We start from the raw sequence: 19,799 nt of genomic DNA on the forward strand, positions 1-19,799 counted from the left end.
TGTTGGTCTTTCACACAAAATCCCAATAAAATAAATTTTTTTGTTTGTAACATGACAAAATGTGGAAAATTTCAAGGGCTATGAATACTTTTTCAAGGCACTGTACTTTTGTGTGTGTGCAAATCAACAAATCTAGTGTGCCAAAATGTAAAGGTTTACTGACAAATCTATATATATTATTTTACAAAAATATATATATATTATTGGGATGCCTGCCTTTACACGCACATGAACTTTAATGGCATCCCAGTCTTTGTCCGTAGGGTTCAATATTCAGCTGGCCCACCCTTTGCAGCTATAACAGCTTCAACTCTTCTGAAAAGGCTGTCCACAAGGTTTAGGAGTGTGTCTTATGGGAATGTTTGACCATTCTTCCAGAAGCACATTTCTGAGGTCAGGAATGGATGTTGGATGAGAAGGCCTGCCTTGCAGTTTCCGCTCTAATTAATCCCAAAGGTGTTATATTGGGTTGAGGTCAGGACTCTGTGCACCCCAAACTCACTCAGCCATGTCTCTTATGGACCTTGCTCTGTGCATTGGTCAGAATGTGCTTTATTACATGCTGTTTATACTCACTCAGTCATTAGGGGATTTGTTTTCTGTATTCTACAAAAAAGCTGGTTGATCCTGCCGTTTTCTGTCCCTCCCTCCTTGTCTGTGTTCATGCTGAAGCCTGAGATTGTGTAGAGCAGCCTTTGCCATATCTACTGAGCATGGTTCAGTTTCATTTCCTTTCTGAGCTGATAATTTCCTTTTCTTTTGTATATCTGCAATCCACATGGACTATTAAAGTCACAATTGTGGGTGTAAATACAGGGATAAATAACAGCCCACTCTCTCCCTCCTCCTCCATGCCTACTAAACACGATGGGGGCAGGATATTACATGTTGTTTGATGGAGACTTCACCTCCCTGTAATTCTGAGCACATACAAGCAATAGACTGGGATGGCATTAATAAGTCTTATCATTAATAACCCCCCCCCTCACACACACCAGACAGCCCACACCGTGTTTTTGCACAAAGATTTGAGTTCAAATACATATTTGTATGATGATTTCAAACATTTATTTTTAATAAATTATGAAATATATATTTTTCCTCTGAATTCCAAGGGCTGTTTTTTTTTTTTTTAACAAAACAAGTGACTAGCAACAGAGGACTAGAAGCTCCTCCAACTGGTGTTTCCCTGCAGACAGGCTGGGAAAGAGCTGGGTCATGTGACAGCTATTTTGTATGTCAATTATGAAAAGAGGTACTCCAATTTCTTTTTATTAAAATAAATACAGTGCCATCATCCATATACACAAAGAGAAGGGTTAATGTAAATTAAACAGCGTGTGTGTGTTTAGTATCACTTTAAATAGTAAGGGGTTAATTTGTATTACCTCTAGTAAGGTCAGGTGGCTCTCTCTATATCCATCTCCATAAACGTCCAAGATTTTCATTAGACATCTATGCACAAAAAAAACAAAAAAATAACAGTATTGTAAAAGTAGGTCTAGAAAAAAACAAACAATATAATAATAAAAGCCCACTAAGGCCTCGTGCACACATGTTTGTTGGCTCCAAAATCCTCAAGTGTAAAAGAGTATTCAAAGCAGGCCAAAAGAACATCAGGAACCCAGCAGAGTCAGCAACAAGTATCCAGGAATAACAGCAAATCTCCAAGCACAAAGTAGCTGGAAAAAAAAAAAAAGACACAGCACTAGCTATGTCAAAAGGAAAACATTTAAGTACCCACCAAGGCATGTTAACATACTCCGAGTCAGGTACACAATATAGAACAATGGAAGCCCCCTGGGACTTTAGAGGCAGAGCCACACAAAAAAAATCATCTAAAAACAAAATGCCAATTTTTATTGTAGAAATAAGACCTAAAAGTAGGAGGACACACAGCAACATTTGTATAAGGATAAACCTCAAATTGACTCTAGATGGAAACTAGTTAAAGTGAACAAGTCTCACCAGTCCCTTGGATGTAGGCCAAGCTTCATGGTCAGGTAGATTAAGTCCAGTAGAAAAAGTAGGTTAATGTGGTGGACAAAAGTGTAGATGGCGTCCTCAGGAAAAAGCACCCCCAAATTGTCCAGACAGCTCAAAAAGCTGAATGATGGTGCCAATCGGCCCGCCAAACATCTTGTGGGACAGTGCACAATAATAGGGACGTACCCCAGCGCATATAAAATTTTTTTGGTTGATCGAGTATATTACAATAACAATTTCAAAACCTACATAGCACTTCATCTGAACTAGCTTCCCAAGATTTGCTAACTTCTATGTTTTCCTCAAAGTACACAAAAACACCTCCAAACTCCCAAGCAGACCTATAATTACAGGTAGAGGATCCCTTACTGAAAATCTCAGTTGGGTTGTGGGCAATCACCTTAGACCCTTCACAACCAGGGGAGCGCATATAGTTCGCGGATGATGACCTCTCAATATTTGCGAACATTATTTTAGCATGGTACCGCTATTTCAACAATGTTTTTTGTACTGTGGGACGGATTGGAAGACCTATTGAGAAAATGCCTAGACTCCATGGCCCTGATTCACTAAGACGTGAGTCTGCTAGCAGACTCTGACTATTCAGGCAGACTCAATTAATTCAATCAAGACTTGTCAGTCTTCTGAGCGGCGTTTAGCAATCTCATTAACCAACGTCTACTTTGCTATTAGTAAATGTGGTATCGCGTCTGGCATATTTTTAGGTGCAATACCGGATATATTCACTAGATGGCGCACAAGCGCGGGCTTTATTAGCATTGGCGTTTTCCTATTAGCAAAAGAGAATCTTTAGAATGTAATAAATAGTACACCTATATTAGAATTGTTTTGTTTTTTGTTTTTTTTGCGGTTTCTCCAAAATGATCAGGAAACTAATGCATTTACTAATGAATGTCATACATTCTATTTTCAAATGTTAAACATTTTCACACTTATAGCTCAAATAATTTGAATACTTCTAATTTCCCAATATAATTAGATATCTTCATTCTCTGTAATCACGTAATTATTCTATGTTAAAGACAAGTGCAGCACTATAAATGCATGTGATCAATAATGAACGCATGTAAAAACCAAAAAGTGCAAAGAATTGCAATAATGATGTAAAATGATAAATGGTGCTAAAATAAGTTCATATAATCATTCCTGAATAATGGAATGTCCTTCGTGTCAGAGTACCAACTCAGAGAGTGCCTATGAATGGCACGTGTGGTCTCTCCGTGACGGACAGTAGTGCGTGAACTCGTGAAAGGTAAACCACCCTTGGGACTGGTCTACACTCACCAGAACAAAAGTATTAATGCGCATGGGTTATACACATCACACATCTGGGGGTTCAGCGGTATGCTGGCAGCTATGGGTTAGTCATCCAGCTCCATCCATCCATCCATCAGGGTGGGTGCCCAAATGGTCCTGGGGAGGAATTAGCTCAGCCACAGGAGCCAGAAAGGTGCTTAATAGTGTAGTACACTGTCACAAGGGTGGATGACCTTTCACGAGTTCATGCACTACTGTTCGTGGTTATATTTATCTTGTGTAATGCCATTTTAGTAGTCTATATCATTTGACCAGCGCTCGCTTTATCATTTTTAAACAATGTAACTATTCTACATTATAGCTCAAACTGTGTCTCCCACAATGGTTTAGTGGTTAGAGCTCAGAACTTACAGCACTTGGGTCATGGGTTCTAATCCCAGTCATGGCTACATCCCAAAAAATGGAGATCAATTTTCTGGGTTGTGTCAGTGCCAGGAATATTGATCAATCAATTATGATTTTGCTTAATGACTAGAAAGTGGATGAATGTTACCTGCGTACTGTTCTTCTGCCAATTAGGAAATGTGCAAGTTTCATGCTGTGTATATTTCATTGTAACTTTTTTCTCTTCTTTTAAATCTGTCTCGTTATACAACTTGACCCCCTCCCCCACCCCATCATCACCTGTCCCATATGCAAATCTATGAATCACCGCCCCACTCTTTTTAACTATTTACTGATCAAGCGAATGTGTCTCATTTTCTATCAGCTACAGCTCAGATCTCACATTATTATACGATTGCTGATTGTATATCACCACTAGTCTGATTGAATTCACAATACCTGGTCAGTCCCGTTCCCTTACCTGTAATAATCTTTAGGACCAGTGTTTCAGTTGCTTTTTCGGCATCACAAACGCACAGAAAGAAGGTTATATGGTTGTCAATGTCATAGTTCACATCAGCGCTTGCATTTTCAGTGCATTGCAGGTGCTGTAAACAAAGTTGACCACGCTGCATTGTTTCTGCACAGAACTGTACTGGAACACATTGAAATGTCCTTGAATGTACTAAAACGCACACGTCCCTAATTAAATTGAATAAAAAGAAAGTAGAAAAAACTAACTGGAAGGGATACAAAAATGCAATGCAACGTGTCCAAAACGCATCCAAAATGTACTGGAACACACTAAACATGCATGCCAAAAGGGCATGCAAAAACTCATCAGGAACACATCTAGACTGTTTCTATAGTGTGAACTGGCCCTTAGGACTTGTTCACACTATTGGTGGTGCAGAAACGCATGCAAGAACACACATTTTCCAGCACAGCAAAGAAATGCAATGCCCTTTGCAGATGTGCACGGTTAGGTGCAACACACTTTTAAAATAATATGCCTGCAGTATTTTTTGCATGTTCCCACACATTAGGCAGGCCATTGAAATTAACGAGCTGAGGAAAAAAAAAAAAAAAAAAAAAAGTAAAAAATGCCCCATTCACACAGGTCCTCTGGCCTGTACAGCATGAATGAGTGGGTTGTTTATGTGGCTAGAGCCACCTGTTACACTATGGGGACACAGCAGCTGTATGAACACAGGTTTTAATCTGACAGGTGTGATGGCGTGGGGAAGTGGCCCTGAATGGTCACTGTGTTCAGGGCTGTACACCTGCACCCATATGCTTGTCAAATTATGACCTGCAGCAATTCCATAGTGTAACATAGGTTGCCTGCAAACGGCGATAGCCACAAAAACCAACCACTGATTCCCACTCTACAGGCCACAGCACCCATGAGCCCCAAAACCTCAATTACACACACAGCTTTATTTATGAACTTAGTACAGTTTTATCATTTAGATTTCACAGGAATATGGTTGGGATTATGTCCATTAATAATGTTTTTAGTGTATTTTTACCATAAATATAATTTGGATATTTTCTCTGGCGGTGGGGGGCTGTCAGGTATGCTGTACGGGGCCCCATGATATCTAACAGTGGCCCAGAGACTGCGGACACAGTGCAGGAGATGACCAGAGACTGCGGACACAGTGCAGGAGATGACCAGAGACTGCGGACACAGTGCAGGAGATGACCAGAGACTGCAGACAGTGCAGGGAATGACCAGAGACTGCAGACAGTGCACTTCCGCGGAGTTGTCCTTCTCTCTTCTTCCCGGGCCGGCTTCTGTGACAGCCGGGCGCATGTGCGAGAAGCGCTGTGCTTTGTGAATGGCCCGGCGCCTTCTGGGACCTTTCATGTGTCCCAGAAGACACCAGATCATTCACAAAGCGCAGCACATGCGCAGTGGGCACCCGGCTGTCACAGAAGCCAGCGCGGGAAGACTGTGCAGCGCTGGAGCGAGGAACAGGTAAGGCCTTGCAGGAGACAACAGCTGAGCGGCCGGCCCGGTATTCTGACATGGTGGCGGCAAAAATACCGGACCGGCCGCTTTATATTCACTCCATAAGAAGCACTGACATTTTCCCCCCTTTTTTGGGGGGGAAAAAGTGCATCTTATGGAGCGAAAAATACAGTACTTATACAGCGCTGTCAATTTACGCAGCACTTTACATATAGATGTGGTAAATTCACATCAGTCCCTAACCCTCAAGGGGCGTACTAAGAGCCCTAACTTACAATCATACATATACTAGGGCCAATTTTGACAGGATCCAATTAACCTACCAGCATGTCTTTAGAGTGTGGGAGGAAACCAGAGTACCCGGAGGAAACAGACACAGGGAGAACATGCAAACTCCAGGCAGGAGGTGCCATGGCTGGGATTCGAACCAACGACCCTAGTACTGCCAGCTGGAAGTGCTAACCATTTAGCCACTGTGCAACATACAACTAAAACATGAAATAATCCCCCCCAAAAAATACATAGTACAAATGTTTATTGATCAAATACACATTCCACATTTGGACAACAAAAAGCTACATTCAATATCTTGGTGTGGAAAAAAAAAAAAAAAACCAGGATTGATGTTGCTAAAATAGAATGGTCCTGCTCATAAGAGCTTACAATCTAAAAGATTATACTTATAATGAACTGTGCTTTCACAGGTTACAGCAGGAAACAAATGGTTAATATTAATCACTTGGGCTTATTCACAGAAGCTGCAGATCGAAATATCAATATAAAAATACATACATGCCAAAATATAAACAACTCCCCCCTCCCCAAATCCCCCACACATACATTTCTCACCAGGTTTGTCTGAAAACTGCATTTCATTCTAAATAAAGCAAACTTGGAAGAGCAGAGCAATGGACATGTGTTAGGATTACAATGCAAAGGTAATAAACACAATTATTGTACAATAACACACAAACACCTTAGAAGGAAGAACATGCAAAACATTTACAGACCACATCAAAACACAGCGCGAGTGTGACCTGGGGCAATTCACCACAATATCTCTCCCCTCCCCAAACACAGCGTGAGTGTGGCCTGGGGCAATTCACCACATTTTCTCTTCCTCCCCAAACCACCACAGACAAGGACGTACAGTAATAATGTGCCTATACAAGGCAAAAATCAGCCCCAACTGCATCTCTATATATAAGGAAGGCCACACCCACCGCTGTCATTCATTTGGTCAGAGAAAGTGTTTGCAGCTGATGAAACCTCTTCCCACCTGCGTTAACCCTTGGTATACAGGCCCCACAAATCAGAGTCAGAAAGAAAGCCACAGTGAACTGTACCTGTGCAGCATACAACAGAACATTGAACAGAGATGTGAAAGGGAACCCTATTGGCAATATTTCTTGGCCCTATGGGCACAATTCACTCCAGATTATCGCATGAGTTAAGGCAGTCACATGACCACATCTCGCATGCAATACTGAAAATGTCAATTCACTTTTGCTAGTATGTGGTATTTCCCATAAATCGGAAAAACACTCAGGAAATCAAACATAAAAAGGCCTTACACCCCGGTCACATCAAAGCCGATTTAGAAATTGTGCGACGTACAGTGAAGATGCTGATTTCCTTATGATTTGCAAGACATCTGACACAGATTTCTATGCAAATCGTCACAAAAGTAGTACATGTACTACTTTAGAAATCAGTGTCGGAAACGCACCCATGTGACTGCTCTAATAGCAGGCAATAGGGTGCGACTTGGCATACAATTTGCAAGTCGCATGCCATGTAAATCGCATGCCAAGTCGCATCCAGGGTGCACGATTTCAGGTGCGATTTGGGAATTGAAATTGTACCTGATATCCGATCTAATGAATGTGGATGTGAGTGTCTTAACGTAAGCAATTTGCTGCAGCACAATTTCAAAAGTAGTTCTCGTCTAACTTTTTCAGCATTTTGTAGCGATTTCACATATAGACTACAATAGAAATCGCAATGCAAAACACAATTGAAAACGCAATAGCTCATTGGTAAATCTACAGAAAACACTGTGAAATTGCGAACAAAAAGCACAATTTTAAATCACATCTAGTGTGAACCAAGCAGGCAATTCAACAAAGGAAATAAATCTTTGAAGGAATGCGGTATCTGCATGCTCAGATAAGGGTCTGTTATGGATTTCCCAAAGGATGTGGAGCGCAAACCAGCATTATCCAATCAATCATTAGTCCAGGCCCTTATCTCATCCCATGGTTTGACATTCACATAAGGTGCTACTCTTAAAGGTGTTTGAACAGACAAGGCCTCATTCTAATTCACATTCTAGGGATCATTTAAACAGAAAGCAAAGATGCTGCCACCAGCACATGTATGTTAGAGTAGTCACACAGAAATCGTGCAAATTCATTGCTGTGGTTGGGATTCAAACCAACAACCCTAGCATTGTAAGACCATTGTAAGATTGCTAACCACTAATCCACGGAGCTGTTGAACACTAAACCTGCCTGTATTTCTGTGGTGTGAATCAATCCTAGGTCCCTGGGCAAGGTCAGTGTAATTAGCCAGATATCTCAAATGTGACACAAATGTTGTGCTATGTTGCCAATTCAGATGTATGTTGGTTCTCTGTATCCCAATACAAAGGATTGCAATACTAATACAGGCGTACCTCGGTTTACCAACGCCTCGGTTAACGTAATTTTCGGTTTACGAATGAAAATCCAATGAAAATAATGCCTCGGTTTACACAATTGTTAATAATTTTTTTCGTAATACAAAGTGTATGTCGCCGCCGATTTTCAAATGCAAATGCCAGCCTTTTTTTTTCTTCACTATAGTTCACAAGCTTAGAAGTCACTTTCCCTGAAGTTACAGTAAACTTTGTATCTTTTAATAAACTCAAAGTAAACATTGTTTCCTTTAGGGATATAAATTCCAAGAAAACTTTCTCTTTTACCTGGGGGAAGTGACAGGTGAATTTCTGAGCTATAGCGAAGAAAAAAAAGGGAGAATTACATTTAAAAACCAGCACCATAATAAATAAAAAACGGCATGGGGTCCCCCTCCCATCCACACCAAGTCCTTTGGGTCTGGTATGGATATTAAGGGGGAACTCCACGTTGAAATTAAATAAAAAACAGCTTGGGGATCCCCCCAAAATCCATACCAGACCCTTATCCGAGCATGCAGCCCGGCAGGTCAGGAAAGGGGGGGGGGGACGAGCGACCGCCCCCCTCCTGAACCATACCAGGCCACATGCCCTCAACATGGGGCGGTGCTTTGGGGCAGGGGGGCTCCCCCCCCAAAGCACCTTGTCCCCATGTTAATGGGGACAAGGGCCTCTTCCGTTAGTGGGATAATTGGTTGGCCATTTTTTGGGATTTTAGCATATTTTGTTTATCAGTAAAGTTGGAAATGTTTTTTTCCAAATTTACTGATACAAAAAAAGTGCCAAAATCCCGAAAAACGGCTGACCAATTAACCCACTAACGGCCTGAAAATCGTTTGATTTTTTTTTTGGCAGAAAAATTGGCCGATTTTAGACCCATCTATGGCCTGCTTTAGATTGGTCTAAAATCGTCCGAAAAAAAATCGGCTGATTTTCGGGCCGTTAGTGGGTTAATTGGTCAGCCATTTTGGGGGATTTTGCCACTTTTTTTAATTGGTAAATTTGGATAAAAATTGGCCGATTTTGCAGATCGGCCGATTTTAGCTGCAATGATCGGCAAATTGGCTGATCTTTTAACAGATAAAAAATCTGCATATGAGCCATGACCTGCAAGAAAAAGAAGAAGATTAAAAAGAATAAAAAAAAAATAAGAAAAAGAAGAAAAAGAAAAATGCAGGCCATAGATGGGGCGAAAACTGACCGTTTTTTAAAAAAACAAAAAATCGGTTGTTCAATGGGCCGACGTTACCACCAATGGTAAAAAAAAATTGTCCGATTTCGCCCCGTCTATGGCCAGCAAATATAATAGCGAAGTAATTACTTCTGTCCCTGCAGAGAGCTGCGCTATTATATTTGACATTAAAAAGTATAAAGGTTGCAACATTGTATCTATATGTATCTGAATAAAAAAATCTATATCCGGAATGGATACAAATAGATACAATGTTGCAGTATCTATACTTTTTAATGTCAAATATAATAGCGGAGCTCTCTGCAGGGACAGAAGGAATGTTTCAGCTGTCATCGGGGTTTCCCACTGACAGCTGAATTTTAAATTATTTCCGTGAATTAAATAAAAAATAAAAGAACAACGTGGGTCCCCCCTCCCATCCATACCAAGCCCTTCAGGTCTGGTATGGATATTAAGGGGGAACTCCACGCTGAAATTTAAAAAAAAAAAAAAAAAAAAAAAAAAAAAAAAAAACAGCGTGGGTCCCCCTCAATATCCTTACCAGACCCTTATCCGAGCATGCAGCCCGGCAGGTCAGGAAAGGGGGGGGGGACGAGCGAGCGCCCCCCCCCTCCTGAACCATACCAGGCCACATGCCCTCAACATGGGGGGGTGCTTTGGGGCAGGGGGGGCTCCCCCCCAAAGCACCTTGTCCCCATGTTGATGAGGACAAGGGCCTCTTCCCCACAACCCTGGCCGGTGGTTGTGGGGGTCTGCGGGCGGGGGGCTTATCAGAATCTGGAAGCCCCCTTTAACAAGGGGGCCCCCAGATCCCGGCCCCCCCCCCCTACGTGAATGAGTCTGCGGTACACGGTCCCGCGACTCATTCACAAAAAAACTAAGTGTGGTGTAGAAAAAAAAAAAAAAAAAAACACAGTACAGGGTCTTTGACAAGTCCTTTATTAAAACAATGTCCCCCGAAGTAGATCCAACGTCAACCACGGTGGCGGCGGGGACCCGAAAAAAGAAAAGAAGAAAAAAAAAAAAAAAGGTTCCGCTCCTATCGGAGGCTTCCAGCCTTGTGAAGAAAAGGCTAGCTGACATTTCTTATATAGGTATGGGGCGGGGCCAGCCGGGGACATCATCCCCGCCCCTTACCTATTTAGGAATTGTCAGCCTGTCTCTCCACTGAGGCTATCTAGCTGAATGCAGGAGACAGTCTGACATTTCTTATATAGCTATGGGGCGGGGCCAGTCGGCAACAGCAAGCATGTGACATGGGGCGGGGTCACTCGGATGATGTGAATGAGTCGCGGGACCGTGTACCGCAGACTCATTCACGTAGGGGGGGGGGCGGGATCTGGGGGCCCCCTTGTTAAAGGGGGCTTCCAGATTCTGATAAGCCCCCCGCCCGCAGACCCCCACAACCACCGGCCAGGGTTGTGGGGAAGAGGCCCTTGTCCTCATCGACATGGGGACAAGGTGCTTTGTGGCCTGGTATGGTTCAGGAGGGGGGGCACTCGCTCGTCCCCCCCCCCCTTTCCTGACCTGCCGGGCTGCATGCTCGGATAAGGGTCCGGTATGGATATTGAGGGGGACCCACACTGTTTTTTTTTTTAAATTTCAGCGTGGAGTTCCCCCTTAATATCCATACCAGACCTGAAGGGCTTGGTATGGAAGAGAGGGGGGGACCCACGCTGGGTTTTTTTTTTTTGGTTTATTGCGGACCTTTATTTTTACATTCAGCTGTCAAAATAAATATTATCTAGACCTTCGAAATAAGTAAAATCATTACAGAAATAATTATAAAGGATAAGAATCAAAAATAGAATCACTAGAACTAAGGAAATCAAATTAGATTACATGAAGATATGCTTAGTGCTGTTTATTAAACACATTAGACGCGACCGAGTGCCGGCTGTCAGAGGAATCCACAGTGAGATTTACTATTGGGCAGTGGCTAAAAAGCAAACGCCCATGGCAGACACCTAAAATGTGTTCTGCACATGCGCATTTATATCGGCCAAAGACACTGCACGGGCGTCTAGATTTTTACTGTGTCGATTTCCTTGAAAAAAACGATTTTTAACACATTCTTAATTTTTTTGGAAATAGCAGATATTGTTTAAAGCGAAGTCCTGATATTTGGCAAAGCAAATTTCTAAGTGAACATGTCTCTGCAGTGATTTTTCATGGCGTTAGACATGCTTCTTAGCAAGTCTGCTTTGTGAGTCTGATGCTGGGCATGTGTCTTTTTGTAAATTTGATTGGGCATCCGCTTTTGGGCGCTGCTCAATAGTAAATCTCGTTGCGGGGTAAAAATAGACGGTCGCCCATAAAAATTGGGCGTTCGCCCACGAATATGCGCCCACGCCCAATAGTAAATCAGGGCCCATGAGTCTAGGCATCCTAGAGACTTCAATCTTAAATTTACCATGTCTTTTAGTAAAGTTGACATTACCTTCTTGGATGTCAATATCCAAAAAAGTATGTACAGCCAAACTATTTAGTGAACTTTTCCACAAACCCACAGCAGGCAATTCTATTTTGCGTGCCTCTAGTTTTCATCCTAAGTCCCTCTTTGCCTCCATTCCTTACAGCCAATACTTAAGGACCAGATGAAATTGTTACAATGATGTACTTTTCATAAAGAGGTGGCTGTCCTTCGGACAGGCCTATTAGAACAAGGTTATACCAACACCTCCCTCAAAAAGGCATATAGAGGAGCCCACAATATATCACATCATGACCTTTTTTTTACTCAAACAGGTTAAAAAGGACACCCTTAGGATAGTTCCGTGAACCATTCAACTTCAAGCCGTTTTTACAGGGGTTAATGTCAGGGGCTTGTGAACTAGATATGTAATTTTTTTTCATATGTTGGGATTTTCAACCTTTCCCCCCCTTTTTGTTCTGTTGTTTTTTATTCTGGTTTTTGTGGTTGTTTTCTACTTTGGAATTTGTATTCTATTACATATGCAGACTTGTATGTAAAGATGGAGCTGTAGTTTTCTGATCTGCCACTGGGGGCAAGGTCAGCCTACTGTGCTGGCCGCAAGCGTAGGTATGTCATGTGGGACCTTCCTTGGGGATGGGCCTGCGAGGCACACGTTACTTGTCCATCTATATGTCCATGTCTTTGAACATAGCATCCTCCTTCTGCATGTCGGTGGTGCAGAGGCATGTGACGTCATTCCGCCGGCGGGCGAGGTGACACTGTGCACTACATGCGTTAAGGGACGTCCCTAATAATGTGAGTGCCCACCATGAGGTGTTTGGAGGGCCTATCGGCACCCTCATCCAGGTCTTTGAGCAGTCTAGAAAATTTGGGGGTGCTTTTTCCTGAGGACACCATTTACACTTTGTCCACCACATTAGCCTCCTTTTTCTTCTGGACCTAATCTACCTGACCATGAAGCTTGACCTACATCCAAGAGACTGGTGAGACCCGTTCGCTGTAACTGGTTTCCATCTAGAGTCAATTTGAAGTTTATCCTTATAAAAATGTATTATTTTTTAAATTTTTATAGACTCTGGCACGAAAGACAGGTGCACTGTGAGAGGTCCTTGCGGCTACCTGTTGTATCTATGGGTGCTCCCCAGCCAATTTTTCTGCATGATGGTGAACACCAGCTCCATCTAATTCATTGACATTTAATGTAATACTCAGTACACATACATATTCATGCAAGTCTAACATTTAACACCCTAAATTTGTTCTTGCACATGCACATTTACATTTGATATATCAATGACTCTCTCTACTAAATTGTGATACAGTACATTATAGAGATACCTATACCCATGCTTTCAAGAAGGAAATCTCTTACCGAAACATGCTGGGATCAGTCTGAGGTTAGGTGTAGTTTTGTATTATGGGTTTCTACACACACACACACATACATACACACACATACATATACACACACACATACGATCTCACAGAAGTGAGTACATCCCTCACATTTTTGTAAATATTTTATTATATCTTTTCATGTGACAACACTGAAGAAATTGCACTTTGCTACAATGTAAAGTAGTGAATGTACAGCTTGTATAACAGTGCAAATTTGGGGTTCCCTCAAAATAGCTAAACACACAGCCATTAATGTCTAAACCGCTGGCAACAAAAGTGAGTACACCCCTAAGTGAAAATGTCCAAATTGGGCCCAAAAAGTGTGAATATTTTGTGTGGCCACCATTACTTTCCAGCACTGCCGTAACCCTCTTGGGTATGGTGTTCACCAGAGCTTCATGGGTTGCCACTGGAGTCATCTTCCACCTCCATGACGATATCACAGAGCTGGTGGATGTTTAGAGAGCTTGCGCTGCTCCACCTTCTGTTTGAGGATGTCCAACAGATTCTCAATAGGGTTTAGGTCTGGAGACATGCTTGGCCAGTCCATCACCTTTACCCTCAGCTTCTTTAGCAAGGCAGTGGTCGCCTTAAAGGTGTGTTTGGGGTTGTTATGTTGGAATACTGCCCTACGGCCCAGTCTCCAAAGGGAGGGGATCATGCTCTGCTTCAGTATGTCACAGTACATGTTGGCATTTATGGTTCCCTCAATGAACTGTAGCTCTCCAGTGCCGGCAGCAGTCATGCAGCCCCAGACCATGACACTCCCACCACCATGCTTGACTGTAGGCAAGACACACTTGTCTTTGTACTCCTCACCTGGATGCCGCCACCCACCGTAGACACCATCTGAACCAAATAAGTTTATCTTGGTCTCATCAGACTACAGGACATGGTTCCAGTAATCCATGTACTTAGTCTACTTGTCTTCAGCAAACTGTTTACGGCTTTCTTGTGCATCATCTTTAGAAGAGGCCTACTTCTGGGACAACAGCCATGCAGACCAATTTGATGCAGTGTCCGGCGTATGGTCTGAGCACTGACAGGCTGACTCCCCCCTCACCCCTTTAACCTCTGCAGCAATGCTGGCAGCACTCATACGTCTATTTTCCAAATACAATCTCTGGATAGGACGCTGAGCACGTGCACTCAACGTCTTTGGTCAATCATGGCGAGGCCTGTTCTGAGTGGAACCTGTCCTGTTAAACCGCTGTATGGTTTTGGCCACTGTGCTGCAGCTCAGTTTCAGGGTCTTGGCAATCTTCTTATAGCATAGGCCATCTTTATATAGAGCAACAATTATTTTCTTTTTTTCAGCTCCTCAGAGAGTTCTTTGTCATGAGGTGCCATGTTGAACTTCCAGTGACCAGTATGAAAGAGTGAAAACACCAAATTTAACACACCTGCTCCCCATTCACACCTGACACCTTGTAACACTAAGGAGTCACATGACACTGGGGAGGGAAAATGCCTGATTGGGCCCAATTTGGATATTTTCACTTTGGGGTGTACTCACTTTTGTTGCCAGCGGTTTACACATTGATGGCTGTGTGTTGAGTTATTTTGAGGGGCCAGCAAATTTACACTGTTATACAAGCTGTACACTCACTACTTTACATTGTAGCAAAGTGTCATTTCTGTGTTGTCATGAGAAGATATAATAAAATATTTACAAAAATGTGAGGAGTGTACTTAGTTCTGTGAGATACTGTATATCTATCTATTTGCATTACATTGCGCTACATGAGTATGTTACCAGCTTGATCTTCAATAAACTCTCATCGACTAATACCCCACAAGAAAAAAGTCACACTTTCACCCTTGAAAGTAAATAACCATAAACCTTTTCTCAAATATCTCCAATCCCAACACCCTTTCTTATTAACACAAAATATCCCCAAAATAAGTGTCCAAAATGTGTATGAATATACAATCAATCTTCACACGTTCAATAAAGTGTCCAATTCAGATCTCCAATCCAGATCCAGGATACCTCAAAAAAATATAAACTAAATATAGTGTAGTACCTTCATAAAATTCACACAATATACATTAGTGACACGTGTTTCATGCAAAAAATCAATCACTAAACCGTGTGAACTCACTAACATGAATAAAAAAAAAAAAAAATATATATATATATATATATATATATAATATAATAAATTTATACCAATAAATATATGTGAGTAACCAAATATTAATTGCATACAATGCTCCAATAAGTACTAAATCCACACAACACTCTGTGAATTAAAGCACATCAAAAAGTGAAAAACCGCATATAACCTCTCTCTCCAACAACCAGCTTTTCAGGGTATGTTAACACATCAGCTTCCACCCTGCGAGGATGCCTTTAGCCTTTTCCCCAATTCCTCATGAAGGCAAAGAAGATACCATCAGTGGAGTATGAAGATACCAGTGAACTTTATTAAATCTTACATTAAAATAAGGAAAGACAGTCCATCTGTCCCAGCAGTTCAGATAACAGCAAATCCGGTATGCAAAATGGCCACGCCGCTCCTTCTGGTTTAGCGTGAGACGTCACGCCCAACGCGTTTCATCACTTCCGACTTCTTCTCGAGGGATCCTGACGTCTGAGAGGCGGCTCCTCATATCATGCCCTACATTACTGGCAAGAGACTCGAGCCATCTTATATTAGGGCAATCGCCGCCGATCTTCCTAGATATATCTTTTTACACATTTCGATCTTGGGGGCACAATCAATTTGATTAAAAAAACAATACACAATATAGACAATATACAATAAATAGTACATGATGGAAATCACCCTATTTTTCATACTAATAAATGATCCAGTGTTCCACCAAAATACATACCGTATTTTCCGGCGTATAAGACGACTTTTCAACCCCTGAAAATCTTCTGAAAAGTTGGGGGTCGTCTTATACGCCGGTGCGAGCCGGGTGTCAGGGCGGCACTTTTTCGCGGCGCCGCCCCCCCTCCTCCTCCAAAGGACACAAAGTACAGGGGTGGGCAGAGGGGCTGCTGTACCTTACCTGGCTCCGGTCCCACGACGATCCGGTCCAGGAAGCGCGGCTGCTCCTTCTTTCAGTTCGGCCGCTCGATGGTCACGCGGCCTCTCGGCTCCGCCTCCTCACGGGTGATTGGGCGCCAGCACTGGAAAGGCACACAGGCGACCAATCACTGGCGAGGAGGCGGAGCCGAGCGGCCCCACGAAAATCGAGCGGCCGAACTGGAAGAAGGAGCAGCCGCTCCTCTCCCCCACTGACACTAACGATGGGGCACTATTCCTCCTCCACACTGACACCAACGATGAGGCACTGTTCCTCCCCCACTGACACCAACGATGAGGCACTGTTCCTCCTCCCCACTGATACCAATGATGGGGCACTATTCCTCCTCCCCACTGATACCAATGATGGGGCACTATTCCTCCTCCCCACTGATACCAATGATGGGGCACTATTCTCCCCACTGATACCAATGATGGGGCACTATTCTCCCCACTGATACCAATGATGGGGCACTATTCTCCCCACTGACACCAATGATGGGGCGCAATTCCTGCCACTGATACCAATGATGGGGCGCTATTCCTCCCACTGACACCAATGATGGGGTGCTATTCCTCCCACTGATACCAATGATGGGCCGCTATTCCTCCCACTGACACCAATGATGGAGCACTATACCTCCCACTGACACTAATGATGGGACACTATTCCTCCCACTGACACCAATGATGGGACACGATTCTTCCCACTGACACCAATGATGGGGCACTATTCCTCCCACTGACTAATGATGGGGCACTATTCCTCCCACTGACTAATGATGGGGCACTATTCCTCACACACTGACACTAATGATGGGGCACCATCATTGGTGTCAGTGGGAGGAATAGTGTCCCATCATTGGTATCAGTGGGAGGAATAGTGCCCCATCATTGGTGTCAGTGGATGAAATAGTGCCCCATCATTGGTGTCAGTGGGAGGAGTAGTGCCTCATCATTGGTGTCAGTGGGAGGAATAGTGTCCCATCATTAGTGTCAGTGGGAGGAATAGTGTCCCATCATTGGTGTCAGTGGGAGGAATAGCACCCCATCATTGGAATACCATACTGAAACATTTTTATTTGGTGTGCGTTGGAAGAGGGGTAGTCTTATACGGCGAGTATAGCTCAAACCCTATATTTTAACAGGAAAAGTAGGGGGTCGTCTTATACGCCCAGTCGTTTTATACGCCAGAAAATACGGTATATATAAATCCTGAGTAGATTCTACATAAAAATTAAAATAGAATATTTATGTTATAGTGGAGATGGTCCATATTATTATTCAGTGTTTAGGATTGGATTATGGTGTTTTTATGTATGAGTTCTAGGAGTTTGACTCTACTCCTTCGATGAATAATTAATTTATTTTATTGTGATTTTATAAAATATTTAGAATTTTATTTATCCTAGTGAGACCAGTAGGGGGGGCTAAAGTGCCCTATTTCTAATATAATTTTTAATATTGTCTTAATATTGATAGAAGGTATTTTATCAGTTATGTAAAATATATATAGTTTTAGATTGGGGTACATATTGGTAGGTCTTATAAGGATCAATTATGTAGACTCTACTCAGGATTTATATATATGTATTTTGGTGGGACACTGGATTATTTATTAGTATGAAAAATAGGGTGATTTCCATTATGTACTATTTATTGTATATTGTCTAGATTGTGTATTTTTTTTTAATCAAATTAATCGTGCCCGCAAGATCGGAATGTGTAAAAAGATATATCTAGGAAGATTGGTGGCGATTGCCCTAATATAAGACGGTCTCTTGCCAGTAATGTAGGGCAGGATATGAGGAGCCGCCTCTCAGACATCAGGATCCCTTCGAGAAGTCGGAAGTGACGAAACGTGTCAGGGGCGTGACGCCTGACGCTAAACTGGAAGGAGCGGCGCGGCCATTTTGCATACTGGATTTGCTGTTATCTGAACTGCTGGGACACATGGAAGGTCTTTCCTTACTTTAATGTAAGATTTAATAAAATTCACTGGTATCTTTATAATCCACTGATGGTATCTTCTTTGCCTTCATGAGGAATTGGGGAAAAGGCTAAAGGCATCCTCGCAGGGTGGAAGCTGATGTGTTAACATACCCTGAAAAGCTGGTTGTTGGAGAGAGAGGGTAATTGCCTTGAATCCCACTAGTGTATGGCATCACTGAATGGTCAACTCACCTGTGATGCGGAATTGAAGCTGGTGTCTTACACTATTCACATCTTTATTTGCTGATTGTGATTTTGAGAGGGTAATAGCATTTAGTATCACTAGTGTGAAGTGTCACGGAATGCTCACTTTATATGCGGTTTTTCACTTTTTGATGTGCTTTAATTCACAGAGTGTTGTGTGGATTTAGTATTTATTGGAGCATTGTATGCAATTAATATTTGGTTACTAACATATATTTATTGGTATAAATTATATATAAATATATATAGATTTTATTTTTTTTTCACTTTAGTGAGTTCACACAGTTTAGTGATTGATTTTTTGCATGAAACACGTGTCACTAATGTATATTGTGTGAATTTTATGAAGGTACTACACTATATTCAATTTATATTTTTTTGAGGTATCCTGGATCTGGATTGGAGATCTGAATTGGACACTTTATTGAACGTATGAAGATTGATTGTATATTCATACACATTTTGGACACTTATTTTGGGGATATTTTGTGTTAATAAGAAAGGGTGTTGGGATTGGAGATATTTGAGAAAAGGTTTATGTTACCAGCTTGAAAAGCAATGACGTTATTTTATTTATAGGACAACGAGGGCTTCTACTTTTAAATCTTATTTCTACAATAAAAGATTGGCATTTTGTTTTTTTAAGAGGGATTTTGTGGCTCTGCCTCTAAAGTCCCAGGTGGTTTCCATTATTCTATATTAAATATAAAAGTGATGCAGCGCTATACCTAATAAACACTCAAGAGGTATTATAAATGATTTACATAAAATAAAGTACTAAAAAATGGACCTTAGCAAACGGGGCAACAGATGACCCAAATCCACATGGGGATATATAAGAAAATAGTGACCCCTAGTACCCAAAGGGTACCCAGTGAAGACCAAGTGAGTATCTACAGGAGAAGCCAAACAGATAGCAAATGCTTTGTGCAAGACAAATGAAGTGTCCACAGTTCATAAAAATGCTGTAATTTCCAAGACGTGCAGGTGAGTAACAGCACCCTTCAAAACGTGATCCCAAGCAGTATGGCTGCAATGGCCTCTCACCTCCCCTTCACGACCCCGCAGGGCCACAAAGCAAATGTAGATCACCTCTGGATCCCTCAAACTGGTGGCTCCTCAGGTAGGATGGTGCAGGCAGTCATCAAATAAGCAATACTCAACCGGACCAATTGGCAGGTGAAGATATACTCTCATCAAGTATAAAAGCTCATATGCCCATAAACCAAGAAGAG

The 19,799-nt window shown here is 42.2% G+C and overlaps 1 protein-coding gene across 2 annotated transcripts in view; it reads right to left on the reverse strand.

Moving 5' to 3' along the window:
- Positions 1 to 19,799, reverse strand: part of TFPT (TCF3 fusion partner) — a 152,193-nt gene that overhangs the window by 70,183 nt on the left and 62,211 nt on the right. The window contains exon 4 of one of the 2 annotated variants that reach the window (XM_089683418.1): positions 1,389 to 1,455. The exons of the other annotated variant lie outside the window; for it this stretch is intronic. Coding sequence (XP_089539544.1) covers positions 1,389 to 1,455 — 67 coding nt within the window. The remainder of the gene's footprint in view (positions 1 to 1,388; positions 1,456 to 19,799) is intronic. 2 annotated transcript variants of the gene reach the window in all.

This window comes from Staurois parvus, unplaced genomic scaffold (genome assembly GCF_062004578.1).
Source record: "Staurois parvus isolate SC_StPar_1 unplaced genomic scaffold, SC_StPar_1.0 ptg000309l, whole genome shotgun sequence".
NCBI lineage: Eukaryota > Metazoa > Chordata > Amphibia > Anura > Ranidae > Staurois > Staurois parvus.